At 42.6% G+C, this 21,423-nt stretch overlaps 1 protein-coding gene across 1 annotated transcript; it reads left to right on the top strand.

The window, feature by feature from the left end:
* The first annotated feature begins 6,339 nt into the window (after window positions 1-6,339).
* Window positions 6,340-17,689, top strand: LOC135090772 (uncharacterized). The gene is made up of 6 exons (XM_063987844.1): window positions 6,340-6,958; window positions 7,136-7,285; window positions 8,246-8,686; window positions 12,014-12,532; window positions 12,898-17,169; window positions 17,242-17,689. The coding sequence occupies exons 1-5, from the start codon at window positions 6,340-6,342 to the stop codon at window positions 16,965-16,967; spliced, it is 5,799 nt and encodes a 1,932-aa protein (XP_063843914.1). The 3' UTR covers window positions 16,968-17,169; window positions 17,242-17,689.
* Window positions 17,690-21,423: the final 3,734 nt, after the last annotated feature.

The following is a 21,423-nucleotide window of genomic DNA, read 5'->3' as shown; positions in this document are numbered from 1 at the left end:
TTACTCTATTTTCGATTTTTTTTTTTCAAATTTCTCCATATCATTTTTTCTAGTAGGGTGACCAAAACTGTACATTGTATTCAAAATGAGAACCTACGAGTGAGTTACATAAGGCCAAAATGATATTCTCAGACTTGAAGGTGAAACCTTCCTATAAAGGTGAAGGTGAAGGTGAAATCTTCACCTTGAAGGTGAAATCTTCCTATAAAACTTATTAATTTATTGGCACCTTTAACGACTTCAGTGCAATGTTTGCTTGGTTTAATTTAGATCTGTTGGTACTAGAACTCCCAAATCTTTTTTTTAGCATTCACACTTTCGATGAGGGTGTTACCCATTTTATAATTATCCTGCGGATTACTATTTCCAATATGTAATTAATGTTCATAAGTCACTTTTCAGGCTATTCAGTGAAAGTGTCTATGTCCTTTTGCAAACTCTGACGTTGGTTTGGTGAGTCAGCCTTTTTATTTTTAGTATCATCTGCGAATTTTGACAGTTTACTAATCATCCCTTCATCAATGTCAACGATATATATTATAAAGAGTCAGTTCCTAAGATCTCTCTATTCAAGAGATCTCTCTATTCAAAAGATCAGTCCTAAGACTGATCCTTGAAGAATGCCACTACTTACATTGATCCAATTTGAGGAATTTCAGCTAATTACTATTCGCTATTTGTGGTCTGTCAACTAATCCTCTGTCCACGCAGCGAGGTTACATGATGTGCTGTGGGCTTTATCTTTTATGTAAGTGACGCTTATGAGGAACTTTATGAAATGCCTTTTGAAAATCAAAATAAAGTTTATCTACTTCACTAGTACTATCATATATGTTATAGACATCATGAAAAAAGTCCAATAAATTCGTAAAAAATTAACGTTTATTTTTAAATTCATGTTGAGTATCTTTTATCACATGGTTGCTTTCCAAGAATCCTGCTGTTTTATCCCTTATTATTATTATCATTTCATAAGTTTACCCACCACAGATGTGAAGCTTATGGGACGGTAATTATGAGGTTGAGATTTATCACCTTTTCTAAAGATAGGTGTAACATTAGCTAGTTTTCATTTATCTGGGACTTGCCGAATGTTTAATGATTTGTTGAATAATATGGATAAAGGATTAGCAGGTTCGTTTTTAGCCCCCTTCAATGTTCGTAGGGAAATTTTAACCTGTCCTGGTCTTTTGTTTATTTTAATTTTATTAATCGCACCTATTATTATTATTTTATTTATTTTTTTTCTGGAAAGTACACGTGCTTAAAAAAAATAGTTGTTATTTTAGGGTTTGAATGTGAGGTAGATATTCAATTATTATATATTATTTTTCCTTAGTGAATATGGATGCAAAGTAGTCGTTTAGATTTTCAGCCATTTAAATTTCATTGTCAGTGTGTTTCCCATTTTTCAAGACAAGATACCCATTTTAGAGGTTAAAATCTTTTATTTTTAATGTAGCTGAAGAATTCCTTGGATTTGTTTTACAAAAATTAGCATTATGAAGTTTAAAATTTCTCTTATTGACTCATAATTTTTATTTATTTATTTTATTTATTTATTTTTTTTACAATGACAACGCAATCGATCATGATCTGTTTTGTCATCGTTACTTATTGGTCTGTTTGTATTTATGATATTAGCGTTGTTTGGCTGAGAAGCTGTTTTTGATGTCCGCGTTCCACCATTTGGATTTATTGTTAATGATTTTTTGCCTATTTTTCAATGGAATATATTTTACAAGAGCTGTGTTAAGGTCTGAAGTAATTTTTTTTTCTACGCCACGTTATTTTAGTACTTTCTAAGTTTACATTTCAGTCACAGTTGGCCAAGATGTTTCTTTTACTTTTATTTACTGTAGATTTATTTATATCCATACCCGGTGGTCACTGAATCTGAATACTGGTCCGACTTCTAAATTACTAACGATGTTTTCATTTATCGTTAATATAAGATCTAATATATTTTCATCTCTTGTTGGCTGCATTACAAGTTGGTGTAGACTACTTTCCTGTACGTTAATGTACAAGTTGCTACCCCAAATGTAAATTTAAAAGATCGCCCCTGGTAAATTAAAGTTTCCCACAATAATTGACTCATTTTAGTTACAAATTTCTGCTATTTGCTCATAAAGTTGGTTATCTATAGTTTGAGTCTGATGTATCCTGAAATCAGGTTTGAGTCAAGATGTATCCTGAAAGTGCAAATTCATTTAAGAAATCTTTGTTTGATATATTAATCCAGGATTCCATCACTCCGATAACATCCTGTTTCTCCTTGTAAACGATCTGTTCCAAGTCCTGAAATTGATTTCTCAAACTCCGTGCATTGACATAACAAAACTTGAGATTCTCGCAAACAGATGGGGCACTTTCGTCATTAATTCCTACGCTATCGTTGGATGTTCCTGTTGACCGACGTTTTTTTTATTTTTTTTTTATTTATAGTAATGTAAGAAGTTGAAGTGGGCGCGCCTGCGAGAGGCTCACAGACTAGTCAGCGAGTCCCGCCAAAACGAGTCTTAAGGCCCTGGAGGTTTGTTGTGGGAATTTTGGCGGGAGAGGCGAGCGAGAGAGAGACAGGGTGCAGAGTAGTGGTGGATTTGCCATTTGATTTGCAGGTATGTTATTGGGATTTGTTGTATTCTTTCATGGTGAAACAGTGTACATTGGGGGACATTATTGGGAGATAGGGTGGTGATTTGTACGCTTGGTTGGCAGGAGTTTGGTCTTGGCAGTGTGCTGTGGGACGTCAGTGAGGTGGCACCGTAGCAGATACTGTGAACTAGGAGGCTGCAGTGAGGAACTTGCTGTCCCTGGCTGCTATGGTGTTAGTACCGCCGTGCATGGAGGAAGAGCTGCAGTACTTCAGGGTAGTGGTAGTGGCGTACCTTCAGCGCGTTGGGTCGGTGTGCGGTTGGGCCTATAGGGTGTGAGGGTCCTGGGGGTACTGGTTAGGGTGGGACTGTCAGTGGCATATAACATTTCTTGTGTTGGTGCGTGAAGTGTTTATTTCTCCTGTTTATTTGTATGTGGATTTACCCATTTTCTCATGGGATCAGGTATTTTGGAGTGCCAGTGTAGTGCTGGGAAATTAATTATGTATATTTCTATTTTTTTCCTAGGCTAAGGCCCATGTAGTGTGCGGGGGTGACCAGAATCTCAGTACCATGTGACTAACCCCTCCCCTTTCCCCTCCTCTCCTCAGTGTCCTTTTGTCCTTGCTTTTCCCCCCCCCCCCCTCTCAGCGTCACTGTGTTGACCACTTCTATAACAAATTTACCCCGTGAATAAACGTAATTTCTCCTGCTTGGCGAGGTTATAGAGGCGAATTTTTCACCTAATCCCAGAGAATGGGGAGCCCTTAATACGATAAAATTAGTTCTATAATGGTAAGGTCTTAAACCAGCTCAAACAAATCCCAGATAATTACGCTGCGCCAATGAGGTTGACGAATCTGATAAATCTTCTCTGCTTCGCTGTCCTTGTTACCACTGTTGCTACGCAAGCCGGGAAGAGATACCAGACTTTGACTAATTCCCCAATTGATTTCAAAAGTCCATTGAATTAAACTTCTTAAAGTAACAACTATAAAGTAAACAGTAACTTAATTATTCATATTTTTCATCCCTGAACTCACAACCTAGTCGCTTCCCCCCTACTAAAAACAAAATTATAACTTAATAAATTTCCCCATTGGAAAACCTTTATCCTTAGTTTCCCGCCGATTCCCTCACAAGCAAAGCCAGTCTCTCTCGGATTCTCCTCAGGTGAGCATGCGGTCTGATAATCTCCCCCTCCATTCCTGTAATATTAAGTAAGTGTTTATTTAACAATAATTTTACTAAAGCCAGTCTCTCTCGGATTCTCCTCAGACCCTCTTGGATTCCCCTCAGATATTCCTGTTGATAAACTATTTCTGAGTGGATAGATATTCGCATTTTTTCGTTCTGTTTTTGTTGGTTTTCTCCACGGGACTAGTGAAACCACCTGGTTCGAGATCACCGTGTGAGACTGTCCTCAGGTCTATACATACTTTTTGGGTATATATTTGTTATTTATTTATTTATTCTCTGGTCTCCCCCACAACTCAGTAGTCGCGAAAATATCTCCATCGTAGTTTTTATGTAATTGAAGAATACGCTACCATTTATTTTTATATTTCTGAATTCCTTTCTTATTATTATTATTTCGGATTATTCCATTATTTATTAAAAATCATAAAAGTGTCAGTATTTGTATTTCTCTTAATCCAGTGATAGGATTTGTAATTATCGTGTGCCACAAGGGAACATCACACCCCTTAGAGGGCACTAAACTGGTGGCAGCGGTGGGATTTATTTCGCGATTAACCAAAAGAGGTGGAGACTGGAAATAAGTGTAAATGTTGAAGGTGGCACTTGTAGGGCATAGCCAGATTCCCCGGCATCTAGAGGTAACAAATGTGCAAATTAGGATATTCAGAGCCCCTGGAGCAAAGGCTAGGACTTTCTTTGAGGATGATCGGTTAAATCGAGTACTCGAGTGGCAACATGACTTGACCATCTTGTGGATAGGCAGCAACGACATAGAAACATCTACCAATCCCGCTAGGATTTTCTCCGATGTTAAGAACATCATCAAAGAAATCACTGCCAAATGCCAATCACTAGTGCATGTCTGCCAAATTGAACCCAGGACCAACCCTAGGGGAATATCAGTGGAGAAATATAAGAAATTCCAAGTAGGAATCAATAATAGAGTAAAGAGAGCCCTGAAGACCCCAAACATTCATTTTAATAATATTCAATTTGTACAAGAACTGAGCGAGGATGGTGTTCACTGGGATGAGAGAGGCCAAGCTCAAGTAATCAGTAAGATCAAAGAGAGTTATTGAAGGTCACAGTAGCAATAGAGAGGCAGTGGAGTAGAACACATTGTCCTGGAAGAAGAAAACCTGAGCGCATACTGTGTATCGCAGGTCACCTAACAATCACCCTGAGAGATTGTGTTCTACACCCAGTACGTTAAACTTCCATGTGAGCAAAGATGACTGATAATGTTCGCCTCCCAAGGGGTGGATTAGACCCGTGGCAGGACTTAATGGATCATAACACCAGAGAGAGCCTGGGAGCAGTTAAACATGAAAGTAAAGGGAAAGACTTGAACACTTTAGAACAGGAAGTAGAGGAACTAAAGCAAATCTTAAATCAACAAAATCAGGTAATTGGGCGTTTGGCTAACATCCCTAATTTACACAGAGCACCTAGCACTCCCACCAAACCCCGAGATATCCCAATTCTTGAACTCCACCACCTACAAGGTCTTGACTCAACTACCCAATTGCAAATTTTCATTGAACTGGTGGAGCAAAGTAGCAATGAGGACACCCGCAAAGTGCAAATTGCAAAGAGTAGGGTCAGCAGCGAGCTCGCGGCTCTCATACATAACCATCAAACCTTACATCATTGTCACACCTGGAATAGTATTAAACAATTGCTTCTATCACAATTCTCCCAAGAGGTTAACTTTGACAGGGCGTGGAGAGACATAGACGCACAGACATATGATTGGGTAGAATCTCCCCAAGCATTTGCCAACAAATTCACTTGCAAATATGCCACTCTAGAGACGAGTTTTCCAGGAGAGAAACTCCCTAAATGTAAGAAAATTATCAAAAGAAAGTTGTGGCAGGGCTTAACCCAAGAAGCAAAGGCTAGACTAGAAGATTTCCTGGATGAGGATTATCCTCTTAATAAATTTATTGACAGGGTAGAACATGAGCGCCAACTGCTCGAGGCTGCCCATACTTCCCCCATTGCTAGAATTAAAACTGAACTGGAAAAATCTAAATCAAAACTCATTGGTAGCCCTGACCCAATAACTCAAAATCCCCCAGACCTAACAAATGCAACATCCAAGGAATCAAAGGAAATTTGGGAACTTAAGCAGCAGATTAAAAGTCTCACTGATCAAGTAGGAAGGTTGAGAACCTCCCCCTCTCCAACACAACCCACTAAATATTGCTCACACTGTCGAACCCATAGTCACACGCTGAGAGAGTGCTGGAGAAAACCTGCCCGTGGATCATGCTTTGACTGTAGACAGCATGGGTGCTGGAGAGGAAATAAAAACTGCCCCGGAAAACCAAATCAGAATATATGACTCACCCAGGGATTCACATCCCCCGCTATCAATCTCATAGTTAACAAGAAAATTCTTAAAGCTGTCATTGACACTGGTAGCGGCTATACTTTAATCACAGAGGCTGCGGTAAAGAAATTAGAAGGAGCTATATCACAAAGGCGAGCAGTACCTATACTACAAGGGGTAACTGGTTCACCCTTACGAATCTTGGGGATGACCTTACTAGAGATAGGAGTAGGTGAAGAGACTATACACAAACAATGGTGCCCTGTAGTCCCGAATAGCTACCTTGACGCTGACGTCTTACTCGGGACAGACATACTTTCACAAGCTCCTTTTCAATGGAATGGTAAGACAAATACAGTAAAGTGGGGTAAAACCACATACCTTGTTAATCATATCAAAAGGCAGAAAGGCAAGGTGGAACGAGTTCACGAGGTACCTATTCTTCCTACCACTCCCAGTCAAACAGAACACATCCGTCTAACTCATACCATCAAACTTGATCCCTACCGAGCTCAGTTTCTTCCTATCTCGGTGAAAGAAAACCCAGGAGAAACTTTGTTAGTCCAGCCTCAGCCATGTTTAACGCCTAATCATCACCCCTTGATTGTGACAGTAGATGAGAATAAAAAGGTCCCCCTCCCATTTACGAGTATTAATGATACTAAGGGCCGGAAAACAATCAAACCAGGAACCCTATTAGGCACTTTTGAAAACATCTCCTCCCCGACGATCAAAGTCATCCACCAAAAGCAAGCCACTCCTTCCCTAGAAATCCACAATGATCTGTTGCCACACAACGACCAAACAAGGTGTCAGGAATCAAAGAGTAGGCCACAAAGACTCGAGGAGTTGATAAGACAACAGAAATGGAGTAACCTTACTAGAGAGCAGAAAACAATCTTAAAAAATATCATTCTCAATCACCATGATTTATTCATAGTAGACAAAAACGAACTTGGATTAATGAAAGGGCCTCCTGCTAAAATTAATATCTCTAATCCAGAGCCTAGTCGTGGTCCTAGGTACCGATACCCCGAGGAAGCAAAAACCCTGATATCAAACATGTTAACAGATATGGAGAACAGAGATATCATTGAAAAATCTACATCTGCATGGCTCTCTCCTATAGTATTAGTCAATAAACCGGATGGAAGTAAAAGAATGTGCCTTGACTACTGACATGTCAACAAACACCTAACTACTGACATTTACCCGCTTCCCCGCCTAGAAGAATTAGTTGAACAAGCAGCTGGCCATCAGTTCTATGCCACGCTAGATATGAGGGAGGCTTATTTTCAAATTCTATTGGAGGAAGGTAGCAGAGACCTCACAGCCTTCAGTGATGGGGTGACTCTCTATAGGTTTAAAAGGCTACCTTTTGGATTAAGCTGTTCTCCAGCTATCTTTACTAGACATATGGCCTCATTGTTAGCTCCTCTCGTGAAGAAGGGTTGGGTAAAAAATTACTTAGACGACCTAATCATTTGGGCTTCAGACTTCACCACACTCAGCGAAAGACTCAGTGAAACTTTCGCTTTACTTAAAGAAAACGGAGTCAAGCTTAACTTATCTAAATGCGAAATGGCAAAGACTGAAGTTACGTTTCTTGGTCATAAAATCTCACAAGAAGGTAGTCAACCCGACCCAAAGAATGTAGAGGCAGTATTGGAAATGAAACCGCCCACTAAGGTCAAGGAAGTGAGACGATTTTTAGGTATGGCAGGATTTTATAGGAAACACATTAGTAATTTCGCTCAAATAGCCACTCCACTTACCAACCTAACGAAAAAAGATCAACCTTTCCTTTGGACGGACAAGTGTCAGGAGGCATTCGATACCTTAAAAAGATCTCTTGCCCAGGCCCCTATACTAGCGAGAGCGCAAAGTAACCAGCCGTTCATTTTAACAACTGATGCCAGTAATACCCACGTAGGAGGCGTCTTAAGTCAAACTCAGGAGGATGGGTCCGTCAGACCTTTGGGCTATTTTTCAAAAAAATTAAACTCCACTGAGAATAGGTACTCAGCTACAGATAAAGAAGCCTTGGCAGTACTTCTCTCTTGTAGACACTTCCATCATTATTTGTGGGGAACTAGCTTCACTATATTCACAGATCATCAGCCCCTTACTAGTATATTCAAAAGAAAGACCAAATCTGCCAGGATGAACCGCTGGATACTAGAGATGAGAGAATACCAATACAACATCCAATATGTGAAGGGAAAGTATAACTACGTGGCCGATCAGCTCTCTCGCCCAGTGAGGATCATTCAGCGATGTCCTACTCCAAACTATTTAGGCCTGACTTTAGAACAAATCAAGATTCAACAAAGGGAAGAAATTAAGTGGAGAGACATGATAGAGTATCTGGAAGGAGGGTCTATACCTACCAAAAAGTATCATAAGAGTATATTGCACCAGTTCACTATAATTGATGAGTTGCTGTACTACGCTAAGGAAAACATTGATGGCAGCATTCATTATTCATTGGTAGTTCCTCAGGTTCTGATTCCTAAAGCTTTAGAACATGCACATGAGCTTTCTGGCCACCTGGGTCAGAAAAAGACAATTAAAAAGGCCGAAGAATTGTTTTACTGGTGTAATCTCAAGTTTGACGTAACCCAGTACGTAAAGAATTGCCTTACCTGTCAAAGATTTAAAACCTCTCCAGGGTTACAGCAGCCTTATCAGGAATTACCTTCAGTAGAGAAGCCCTTAGATAGGATAGGTATAGACCTGACGGATATGATTGCAGGCAGTGGTGGCTACCGATATGTGTTGACTATCGTAGATCACTTTAGCCGATTTGTGAAGTTCTATCCACTCAAAAACAAACTATCAGAGGGAATTGTAGAGGCGCTGCAGCAGTACATTACCGACTTCGGGACTCCTCACTCCATCGTCCTGGACAACGGGGGCGAGTTCACCTCCCAGATCTTCCAACAATTCTGCCAGCAACACCTCATCACCCTCTGTTACACCACTCCCTACCACCCGCAAGGGAACGCCATCACCGAACGACTCCATCGCACGCTCAAATCCATCTTGGCTTCCATGTGCCGAGGTTACCCGCTACGGTGGCCTCGCCTACTCCCTGTGTGTCAGGCCACTATGAATGCCGCCGTCCATACCAGTATCGCCCAACAACCTTTCTTCGCGTTTTTCTCCCGGCATGCGCCCCGAGTGGTGGGTGCCAGGCTACCCGCAGTTGATGGTGACGAGCAAGACGTGGATGTGGTCCGCCGGCTGATCCGGGAAACACACGAGAAAATGACTCGGAAATACCGTAATGCGGCCAACAGGAAACGCAAGGAGCAGAAGGTAGACATTGGGGCGTTGGTGTGGGTGAAGCGAGAAACTACAGAGTCAGGAGTGTGTAAGAAACTGTGTGTTCGTTGGGACGGCCCATATAAGGTGGTGGAAGTTTTAAGAGGAGGCGGTGGTTATGTGGTGAAAGACCCTTTCTCGGGAAAGATGGTGCAAAGAGCGGCAGAAAAGATCAAACAGTTTCACAGTGAGGAAGAGTACGTAGTTGCAACTCAAGACACAGTGTTCCAACCTGATATAGAAACTGAAGTGTTACCGCCTAGAGTGCGTAACCGTCCCAGACGCTATATTGAGGAATGTTAATGTCGCTGGAAGAACGGTATAGAAAAGAGCAGAGTGCTTGGGGTAAATAGAGTCCCCCCCCCTTACTTTTGCATGGTCTGGCTGGACTGGTTGGAATGAATCGTGGTATGACGGGTATGGGTACTATGTGAGAGGTGATGTAAGAATTTGAGAAGGAATAAGGAACCACTTTAATTCGCAGACTACTACTGCACTCGACAACCCGTTCGGGCCATACTGTGGTGGATTACTTCAGGACGTGGCGAGCGCTTCGCGTAATCATCTGTAGTATCTCGTGGTATGAGTGAATGTGTGGATGAGTAAATGACTGTCCGAGTGGAAGGAACCGAGTACTGGGGTGGCCGAATCTCGTTTCAGAGAGTGACGGAGTGACTTAAGGTTAAGTCCTCACACCACAGGAGGTCAAGAGGCTGGTTGGGGTGGAATTTCTTTTCTTTTTCCTTGAGATGAGAGAAAGAGCCGAGTTATGTCTCCAAGGGACATTGTGGTGATATGGCCCACAAGCCATTGTATGGGAGAGAATGTCAGAGTTATTTCCCGACAGAGAACACGTGCAGTTCGTCAGCCTGGCTTGGTTGTGTGGTGGTGAGGGGAGTTTCTAATTACTCGGATGTGAAGGTGTTATTTTATTTTTTTTTTTGGTAAGGAGAAAAGAGAGGGGTGAAAAATTCTAGAACGGATGAAAGGCTCGTGTAGTGCTGGGAAATTAATTATGTATATTTCTATTTTTTTCCTAGGCTAAGGCCCATGTAGTGTGCGGGGGTGACCAGAATCTCAGTACCATGTGACTAACCCCTCCCCTTTCCCCTCCTCTCCTCAGTGTCCTTTTGTCCTTGCTTTCCCCCCCCCCCCTCTCAGCGTCACTGTGTTGACCACTTCTATAACAAATTTACCCCGTGAATAAACGTAATTTCTCCTGCTTGGCCAGGTTATAGAGGCGAATTTTTCACCTAATCCCAGAGAATGGGGAGCCCTTAATACGATAAAATTAGTTCTATAATGGTAAGGTCTTAAACCAGCTCAAACAAATCCCAGATAATTACGCTGCGCCAATGAGGTTGACGAATCTGATAAATCTTCTCTGCTTCGCTGTCCTTGTTACCACTGTTGCTACGCAAGCCGGGAAGAGATACCAGACTTTGACTAATTCCCCAATTGATTTCAAAAGTCCATTGAATTAAACTTCTTAAAGTAACAACTATAAAGTAAACAGTAACTTAATTATTCATATTTTTCATCCCTGAACTCACAACCTAGTCGCTTCCCCCCTACTAAAAACAAAATTATAACTTAATAAATTTCCCCATTGGAAACCTTTATCCTTAGTTTCCCGCCGATTCCCTCACAAGCAAAGCCAGTCTCTCTCGGATTCTCCTCAGGTGAGCATGCGGTCTGATAATCTCCCCCTCCATTCCTGTAATATTAAGTAAGTGTTTATTTAACAATAATTTTAGTAAAGCCAGTCTCTCTCGGATTCTCCTCAGACCCTCTTGGATTCCCCTCAGATATTCCTGTTGATAAACTATTTCTGAGTGGATAGATATTTGCATTTTTTCGTTCTGTTTTTGTTGGTTTTCTCCACGGGACTAGTGAAACCACCTGGTTCGAGATCACCGTGTGAGACTGTCCTCAGGTCTATACATACTTTTTGGGTATATATTTGTTATTTATTTATTTATTCTCTGGTCTCCCCCACAACTCAGTAGTCGCGAAAATATCTCCATCGTAGTTTTTATGTAATTGAAGAATACGCTACCATTTATTTTTATATTTCTGAATTCCTTTCTTATTATTATTATTTCGGATTATTCCATTATTTATTAAAAATCATAAAAGTGTCAGTATTTGTATTTCTCTTAATCCAGTGATAGGATTTGTAATTATCGTGTGCCACAAGGGAACATCACACCCCTTAGAGGGCACTAAACCAGCAGTGTGGCCTCTAAGAGTGTTAAGCACTCATATTTTATTTGTGTTTTCTTTATTATGTACTCATTTGTGTTTTCTTTATTATATATTCAATCATTAAATTTTTAAATTGTGGCCCAGGTTTCTGTGAACCTAAGCAGGAGGTTTAAATTAATCAGTGGGTTCTTGTGGTGAGTGCTTGGTGAGCCTAATTAAGGTAGGTTAACTGTGCCCTAGTTTTGCACTCATTACAATTGGTAGCAGAGCGTAGTTCTATGCCCTTTTGGGGAAATTGTTTCAAACTCCTGCTTGGGTCCAGTGCTTTTGGCAAAATCCACTTAAGTGTTAGTGTGGCACTACTCCTGCACAATGGAGGATTTGTTGTGTTTGGGTGATGTTGATGGCCAAGGTGTAGCTGGGGTTAAAGTTGAGTGCAAGGAGGAGAGCAGGGAGGTGGAAGTGACCCCAGAGGTAGTTGATAAATTAATCAGTAGCAATGCTCAGTTATCCCAAGCAGTGGCACAACTGTGTAATAAGTTTGACCAAATGGGGCACATGCAAAACATGGTGTGGTCACGTCCTGTGCCCACTATTGGAAAATTCTCTGGAAGGGTACGGAGGGCCAGTGAGTTGGATGACTGGGTAGAGGATGCCACAGAGAAAATAAAGCAGCTGGGATTACAGGGCTCTGAGGGAGTGTCATACCTGTGTGGGTTCTTGGAAGGCCCAGCCCGTCGAAGGGTCCGCAACAGTACTGTGAAGACTGTGTCTGACCTTTTTGATTGTTTGAGGTCTGCTTTTGGACCAGAACTGAATTATACAGACTTAGAAAAACAGCTGCATGCTCGGGTTCAACAGCCAGGTGAAGGAGTGTGGGAATTTGCTGATTCTCTGGGTGTTATTGTGGATAAAATGTACAAAGTGAGAGACAAGGGAGATAAAGAACGGCAATGGCTGCTAACTACATGGTTCTGTAGGAATTTGAGAGACAGAAAAGTAGGAGTGAAGTTGGGAAAATGGTGGGAAAAGCACCAGCCTGTGAAGTGGGAGGACATGGTTCAGCGAGCAGCAGACCAAGTGAGTGAGGCTGAGCGGATTGTGAAGGAAGAAGCAGAGTTAGTGAGTGGGAAAAAGCCAGAGAGAGTTGTGAGGAGTACCCTTTCTTCACCATCTTGCTCCTTGTGTGGACAACATGGACACTTGGGATATCAGTGTGAACGGTTCAAGGAGTTGGTGTCCAAGACAGCGGGAAACGGGAGTCCTTGAGAACAAGGGGCCAGCTCTCAAGGCCTGACGACAGGGCCCCCACTACAGCTCAGATAAGGAGTGTGACTAATGTGACCGAGGAACGGAATGATGTAAAAAGAGGGAAAGTTAAGTTGTTTGGAAAGACTCTGAGGATAGATGCGTTGGTGAATGGTATACCTGTAAGTGCTATGGCTGATTCTGGTGCTGAGGTCAGTCTGGTGACAGAGGAATGGTACAAACAGCACCTCCTCCCCAAGCAAGCTGTGATCTATGGGATGGACATTCGGATTACAGATGCAAATGGGAGGGAAATTCCCTGTTTGGGTTATGTGAAGGTGAATGTGGAAATTGAGGGAAAAAGTGTTAAAGACTGTGGACTTTTTGTGAAAGGTGGTGGTGGGGAGAGTGGTGTGGTGCAGGGCACTACATTGCCAGTGTTGTTTGGGATGAATGTGTTGAAGGGAGCCGTGCACCTGGGGCTAACTGAGAAGTGGGGCAGGTGTGTTCGTGCCATTGAGGCAAAATTGAGGGTGACACAACAGCCTCTGGGGTTTGCTGTAATTCAGCAGCAACAGGATTTAGTAATCCCGGCTGGTACCAGAAGAATAATGAGAGTGTTTGTGGAAAGTTTACAGGAAGTAGATGTAGATAGTGTGGTGTTGGAGCCCTTAGTGCCTGGTGAGGGCTACTGGGTGCCTGAAGGTTTGTGTATATTTCCCAGTTATACCAGAGTGGTTAAGGGTGAAGGATGGCTGTCAGTGGGTAACCTGGGACAAGCAGATGTGCAATTCAGGCCACAGTGGAAGGTAGCCAAAGTTTCTCATGGAAGGGAGGTTACTGTGGGAAGAGCTCACACACACACAGTAGCTCAGACTGCACCTCCTTCAGTGGTTAAGGAGTTCAAGGACAGACTAGGGGTGCAGGTGGATGAGAGTCAGCTTGATTCAGCACAGTTGGAGAGACTGGATGGATTGATCCATGAGTACGGAGATGTGTTTGCTGAAAACGAGCAGGATTTGGGATGTGCTACTGGAGTGGAGCATGAAATTCACCTCAATAGTGCAGTGCCCATTCGCCTTCCATACAGACATATTCCTCCCCCATGTATCACTGAGGTTAAAGCTCAAGTAAAGGGACTGTTGGAACAGGGAGTGATAGAGGAGAGTGTGAGCCCATATGCAGCCCCAATAGTGATGGTGAGGAAGAAAGATGGTTCGCTGCGACTTTGTGTTGATTATCGAAGGCTGAACGAGGTGACAGTGAAAGATGCCTTCCCATTACCAAGGGTACAAGACACACTAGATGCATTAGCCGGGGCGCAGTATTTTTCTTCTTTTGATTTAGCTGCAGGTTATCATCAGATTCTTGTGCGGGCAGAAGACCGGCCCAAGACTGCTTTTGTAACACCATTTGGCCATTATCAATATGTGCGCTGTCCTATGGGGTTATCCAATAGCCCAGCAACATTCCAAAGGTTTATGGAGTATGTGTTTAGCGATCAGGTTTTTGTGACTCTTTTGGTGTATCTGGATGATTTGTTGGTGTTTGCTCGGAGTGTGGATGAGCATCTGGATAGACTGGAGGGAATGTTGAAGCTTTTGAGGAAACATGGGCTGAAGTTGAAACCTTCCAAATGCCACATACTAAAGCCCCAGGTTAGGTACCTTGGATTTATCATTTCTAAGGAGGGAATTAATACAGACCCAGAGAAAATACGGGCTGTACAGGAGTGGCCAGTTCCGCGCACTGTTAGGGAGGTCAGGGCATTTGTCGCATTCTGCTCCTTTTACAGAAGGTTTGTGAAAAATTTTGCGAAGGTGGCTGCTCCGTTGCATGCTTTGATGAGTGGTGATTCTAAGGCAGCAGTGAGTGATTATTGGGGGAAGGATGAGGCCAGAGCATTTGCCTTGTTGAAAGAGAAGTTAAGTCAGGCTCCAGTGTTGAAAAGTGCAGATTACAGCAAGCAGTTTGTGGTGGAGACAGATGCTAGCTTTGAAGGACTGGGAGCAGTTTTATCTCAGGAGCATGATGGGAGGTTGCATCCGGTGGCTTTTGCAAGTAGAGGTCTCAGAAAGTCAGAGCGGAACATGAGCAATTACAGCTCTAGGAAGTTGGAGCTGTTGGCTCTGAAGTGGGCAGTGACAGAGCAGTTTAAGCACTATCTGGTGGGTGGACATTTTATAGTGCTGACGGATAATAATCCACTGGCACATTTGAACTCTGCCAAGCTTGGGGCAGTGGAGAGTAGGTGGCTGGGTGACTTGGGAAGGTTTGATTTTGAGGTGAAATACCGGCCAGGGAAGGAGAATGGTAACGCGGATGGATTGTCGAGGAGGCCCCAGGAATTGATTGAGGGAGGGGAGGAAGAGAAGGAGATATGGGAAACCAGTCCTAACACCTCGGTGAAAGGGGTGGCTGTGATGCAGGTATGGCGTGGTGCCAGTAAGGAGCAGCTTAGGGATATGCAACAGTCTTGTCCAGTTGTAGGGAAGTTGTGGAGACAAATGATTGGTAGAGTGAGGCCAGCAGAACTAAGGCAGTTGCTACAAGTAGAGGAGTTTAGGCAATGGTGGAGAGTGAGAGGGTCCCTCATTATGAGGCATGGGGTGATCTACTGGCGTGGAAGGGAGACAGATTCTAGGAAGTGGAAAGTGGTGTTGCCAGTGAATCAGAGACAAGAAGTGCTTAAAGCCGCTCATGATCAGTGGGGTCATCAAGGGGTTGCTAGAACAACGTCACTAGTGAAGGATAGGTTTGCTTGGCCAGGACTACATGAAGACATCAAATTGTATGTGGCAAAGTGCAAAGTCTGTGTCATGGGGAAGGAGGAGGGTGTGCGGGCCAAGACTAAGTTGGGTACGTTGGAAGCCAACCGCCCCTGGGAAGTGTTGGCTGTTGACTTCACTTTGCTGGATCCGGCCAGGGATGGCAAGGAAAATGTATTGGTGGTGACGGATGTGTTTAGCAAGTTTGCCCTGGCCTTTCCTACTAAAAACCAAAAGGCAAGCACAGTAGCCAAGATCTTGGTGGAGGAGATTTTTCACCGTTTTGGTTGCCCAGAAAGGGTACATAGTGACCAGGGTAGGAATTTTGAGGGAAAGTTAGTGCAGGAACTATGCAAGTATTACCATGTAGCCAAGTCTCGTACCACCCCGTATCACCCTCAAGGAAATGGGATCTGTGAGAGGTTTAACCGCACCTTACATGGGATGTTAGTTACCCTTGGTCAGGAACAACGGGAGCATTGGCCTAGGCACTTGTCAAGCCTCACTGCCATCTATAATACCACACCCCATGCTGTCACTGGTTTTTCACCCCATTATTTGTTATTTGGTGTGGAGCCCCATTTACCTTTGGATAGGTTCTGTGAGGAAACTGATAGTGAGCCTACTAACCCTAGCATGTGGATTAGGAAGCTCAGAGAGACACAGGAGGCTGCTTGGAAAGCAGCTAAGTTGAACATCAAGAGTTACCACAATACCAATAGGTGGAAGCGTCAGGAGCAAGGAAAAGCAGAGCCATTGAGGGTGGGACAAAGAGTGTTGCTAAGGGACAATGCAGTACTAGGTAGGAGGAAGATTCAGCCTAAGTTTGCAGCTGAGGTGTGGGAAGTTGAGGAGGTGTTGGATGGGGTGAGTGGGGTGTATAGGGTCAGACCAGAAGGTGAGTCCGGCTGTAGTAAGGTGTTACATCGCAGTAACTTGCGTCCTTGGAATGGCAGTGAGGGCCATGCAGGGACAAGTAATGAAGTGCCAGCAGGGACAAGTAATGAAGGGCCAACAGAGGAGGAAGAAGTAGAAATGCCAGATATGACAGAAGTGTTAAAGCGCTTTGGGTTTCCAGAACCGGACTCAGAGGAACAAGTGGACTCAGTGGTTGAGCAGGAGGGAGAGGATGCCCTAGGGCCTGGTGAAGAGCCAGATGAACAGAGTGGTGAAGGCTCAGAGCAGGTTAAAGGGGTTCAGGCCCCTCAACTCAGGAGGTCTAGTAGGATTGCTGAAAGGGGTGCAACGGGTTCGTCTTGTGTTGGCTGTGGGGATTGTGCATGAGGGCATGCACAAAGTTCAGGGGGGGTGAGTGTAAGAAGTTGAAGTGGGCGCGCCTGCGAGAGGCTCACAGACTAGTCAGCGAGTCCCGCCAAAACGAGTCTTAAGGCCCTGGAGGTTTGTTGTTGTGGGAATTTTGGCGGGAGAGGCGAGCGAGAGAGAGACAGGGTGCAGAGTAGTGGTGGATTTGCCATTTGATTTGCAGGTATGTTATTGGGATTTGTTGTATTCTTTCATGGTGAAACAGTGTACATTGGGGGACATTATTGGGAGATAGGGTGGTGATTTGTACGCTTGGTTGGCAGGAGTTTGGTCTTGGCAGTGTGCTGTGGGACGTCAGTGAGGTGGCACCGTAGCAGATACTGTGAACTAGGAGGCTGCAGTGAGGAACTTGCTGTCCCTGGCTGCTATGGTGTTAGTACCGCCGTGCATGGAGGAAGAGCTGCAGTACTTCAGGGTAGTGGTAGTGGCGTACCTTCAGCGCGTTGGGTCGGTGTGCGGTTGGGCCTATAGGGTGTGAGGGTCCTGGGGGTACTGGTTAGGGTGGGACTGTCAGTGGCATATAACATTTCTTGTGTTGGTGCGTGAAGTGTTTATTTCTCCTGTTTATTTGTATGTGGATTTACCCATTTTCTCATGGGATCAGGTATTTTGGAGTGCCAGCAGTGTGGCCTCTAAGAGTGTTAAGCACTCATATTTTATTTGTGTTTTCTTTATTATGTATTCAATCATTAAATTTTTAAATTGTGGCCCAGGTTTCTGTGAACCTAAGCAGGAGGTTTAAATTAATCAGTGGGTTCTTGTGGTGAGTGCTTGGTGAGCCTAATTAAGGTAGGTTAACTGTGCCCTAGTTTTGCACTCATTACAGTAATTCACCACCTCATGAAAGAGGCGTCCAAGTCTTGCTGACCCTACAGAATTCAAGTGTAATCCATCCTTTCTGAACAAAGTTCCCTGATCATAGAAGTTGCTCTAGAAATTTGTAAACTGAATTCCTTCCTATATGCATAGATTGATGAGCCTCAAATTTGTGCTGAACGCATTATCATAAAATATTATAACCGTGTCAGTTCTGGGAATGATATCGGAAATTATATTTTTTCTTATTTTGATTTATATTTCCGGCTCATATTTTGGTACTTTTGAGAAGAGCCTCTGACTTCGACAAGAGCTCTGACCTTCAAGAAGAGCTTCTGACTTCGAGAAGAACCTCTGACCTTAAAAAAAAAAAAAAAAAATCTGACTAAGGAGGAAGAGGGGGAGGAGGAGAAGGAGGAGGAGGAGGAAGAAGAAAAGAAAAAGGAGGCGAAGGAGGAGAAGGATGAGGAAGTATAGAAGGAAGGAAGAAGGAGCTTCGTCAAAATGTTTAGATATGATACCAAGGCGTGACACAGTAGAATGAAGAGATGTACAAACAAATATATAAATAATAATAATAATAATAATAATAATAATAATAATAATAATAATAATAATAATAATAGTAATAATAATAATGGTAATAATAATAATAATAATAATAATAATAATAATAATAATAATAATAATGATAATAACATTAATAATAAAAATATAATCTTACTTCCTGACACACACACACACACACACACACACACACACACACGGGAATGACAGCTCTCCACCTTGGAGCAGCGTCTGGCCACCAACAGTGTTTAGCGGCTTTCATCCCTCCCACTCCTGCACACCTCGAGGCACACTACCGGTGCACTTCGACAGTTACCATGGACACGTGGAAGTATTGAAGCAGCTGGTGGGGGCAGACTTGTCTCTCACCGACAGGAACAGTGATGGAAACACACCCCTGCGCGTTGCTGCGATCGGGGATAGCGAGACGTATCTGCGATGGCTAAATGCAGCGAGGTGGTGACCTGAGCGTCTAAAACAAGGCTGGACAAACCTCCCTTGACACGAAAGGAAGTGAAAAGGGGCAGGAGGATGGGCGTATGCATTCTCTATTATAATCTCGTTCAGATTCTAATTGATAGAGAAATCAAAGCAATATGCCATTGTTTGAACATGATTACTATTACAATACTTTTATTATTATTACTATTATTATTATTATTATTATTATTATTATTATTATTATTATTATTATTATTATTATCATTATTATTATTATTATTATTATTATTATTATTATTATTATTATTATTACTATTATTATTATTACCATTATTATTATTATGATTATTATTATTGGAAGTAGTAGTAGTAGTAGTAGTAGTAGTAGTATTAGTAGCAGTAGTAGTAGTAGTAATAGTAGTAGTAGTAGTGGATAAGAAACCTCCCTCTTTAAGGAATTCAAGTCATAGGAAGGTGGAAATACAGAAGCAGGCAAGGAGTTCCAGATATTAAGAAAATACTGGTTAACTCTTGCATTAGAGAGGTGGACAGAATAGGGTGAGAGAAAGAAGAAAGTATTGTGCAGCGAGGCCGCGGGAGGAGGGGAGGTATGCAGTTAGCAAGATTAGAGAAGCAGTTAGCATGAAAATAGCCGTAGACAGCTAGAGATACAACATTGCGGCGATGAGAGAGAGGCTGAAGAGAGTCAGTTAGAGAAGAGTTGATAAGACGAAAAACTTTAGATTTCACAATGTCTAGAAGAGCGGTATGAGTGGAATCCCCCGCGACATGTAAAGCATATTCCATACATGGACGGATAAGGCCCCTGTACACAGTTAACTGCTGGGGGATGAGAAAAATACTACCTAACGCTAGATATGTGATGTGAAGTTTCCAGTTCAGATTATAAGTAAAGGACAGACCGAGGATGTTCAGTGTAGAAGAGGGAGATAGTTGAGTGACACTGAAGAAGAGGAGATATTTGTCTGGAAGGCTGTGTCGAGGTGATAGATGGAGGAATTGAGTTTTTGAGGCATTGAACAATACCAAGTTTGCTTTGCCCCAATCAGAAATTTTAGAAAGATTAGAAGCCGGGCGATCTGTGTCTTCCCTGCGTGAAATGTTTACTTCCTCGACGAAAATTAAAAGACATGGAAAAGTGCAGGGTGGTATCATCAACGTAGGAGTGAATAGGACAAGAAGTGTGGTTTAAAAAGTCATTCATAAATAATAAGAAGAGAGTGGGTGAAAGCACAGATACCTGGGAAACACCACTGTTAATAGATTTAGGAGAAGAAAAGTAAACGTCTAACACAGAAGCAATAGAATGGTCAGAAAGGTAACTTGAGATGACGTTGCAGAGAGAAGAATAGAATCCGTAGGAAGGTAGTTTGGAAAACAAAGCTTTGTGCCAAAATCTATCAAAAGCATTACATATATCCAAGGCAACAGCAAAAGTTTCAGCAAAATCTCAAAAAAAAAAAGATGACAAGATTCATTAATGTAAGCCAAAAGATCACCAATAGAACAGCCTTGACGGAACCAACACTGGCGATCAGATAGAAGGTTGTTAAGTGATAGATGTTTAAAAATTTTCCTGTTGAGGATAGATTAAAGACTTTAGATAGGCAGGATATTAAAGCAATAGGACATTAGTTTGAGGGATTGGAACGGTCACCCACTTTAGGAATAATCTAAATGTAGGCAAACTTCCAGCAACAAGGAAAGGTAAATGTTGACAGACAGAGCTATAAGAGATTGAGTAGGCACAGCTTCGGAGTACCATAGGAAGGACCCCATCAGGTCCATAAGCCTTCCGAGAGTCTAGGTCAGCGAGGGCATGGAAAACATCATTGCGAAGAATTTTAATAGATAGCATGAAGTAGTCAGAGCGCGGAGGAGAGAGAGGAACAAACTTTCAATCGTCCAAGCTAGAGTTTTTAGCAAATGTTTAATCGAAGAGTTCAGCTTTAGATATAGATGTGATACCAGTGATGCTATCTGGTTAACATAAAAAAGGGAGAGAAGAAACAATGTTATTGGATATATTTTTAGCTAGATGCCACAAGTCACGAAGGGAGTTAGATCTTGAAAGATTTTCACACTTTCTGTTAATAAAGAAGTTTTTGACTACTTGGAGAACAGATTTGTCATGGTTCCGGGTAGAAATATAACGTCCATGAGATTCTGGTGATGGAAGGCTTAAGTACCTTTTGCGGGCCACCTCTCTATAATGTACAGTACGAGAACAATCTGTATTAAACTAAGGTTTGGAAGGTTTAGATGGAGAAAAAGAGTGAGTAATGTACACCTCCACGCCAGACGAAATCGCCTCTGTTATGCACTCGGCACACAAAGATGGGTCTCTGACACGGAAGCAGTAGTCATTCCAAAGAAATCAGGAAAATACCTCCTCACATCCTTCCAAGTAGCAAAGGCAAAACGCAAGAGGCACCGCTTAGGTTGATCCTTAGGAGGGACTGGAGCGAAAGAACAAGATACAGATATGAGATTGTGATCGGAGGAGCTCAACGGAGAAGAGAAGGTGACAGCGTAAGCATAAGGATTAGATGTCAGGAAAAGGTCTAAAATG

This window comes from Scylla paramamosain, chromosome 36, assembly GCF_035594125.1.
Source record: "Scylla paramamosain isolate STU-SP2022 chromosome 36, ASM3559412v1, whole genome shotgun sequence".
In the NCBI taxonomy this organism is placed as follows: domain Eukaryota; kingdom Metazoa; phylum Arthropoda; class Malacostraca; order Decapoda; family Portunidae; genus Scylla; species Scylla paramamosain.
The sequence above is the reverse complement of the archived record's forward strand: the minus strand, read 5'-3'. Positions and strand labels throughout refer to the sequence as shown.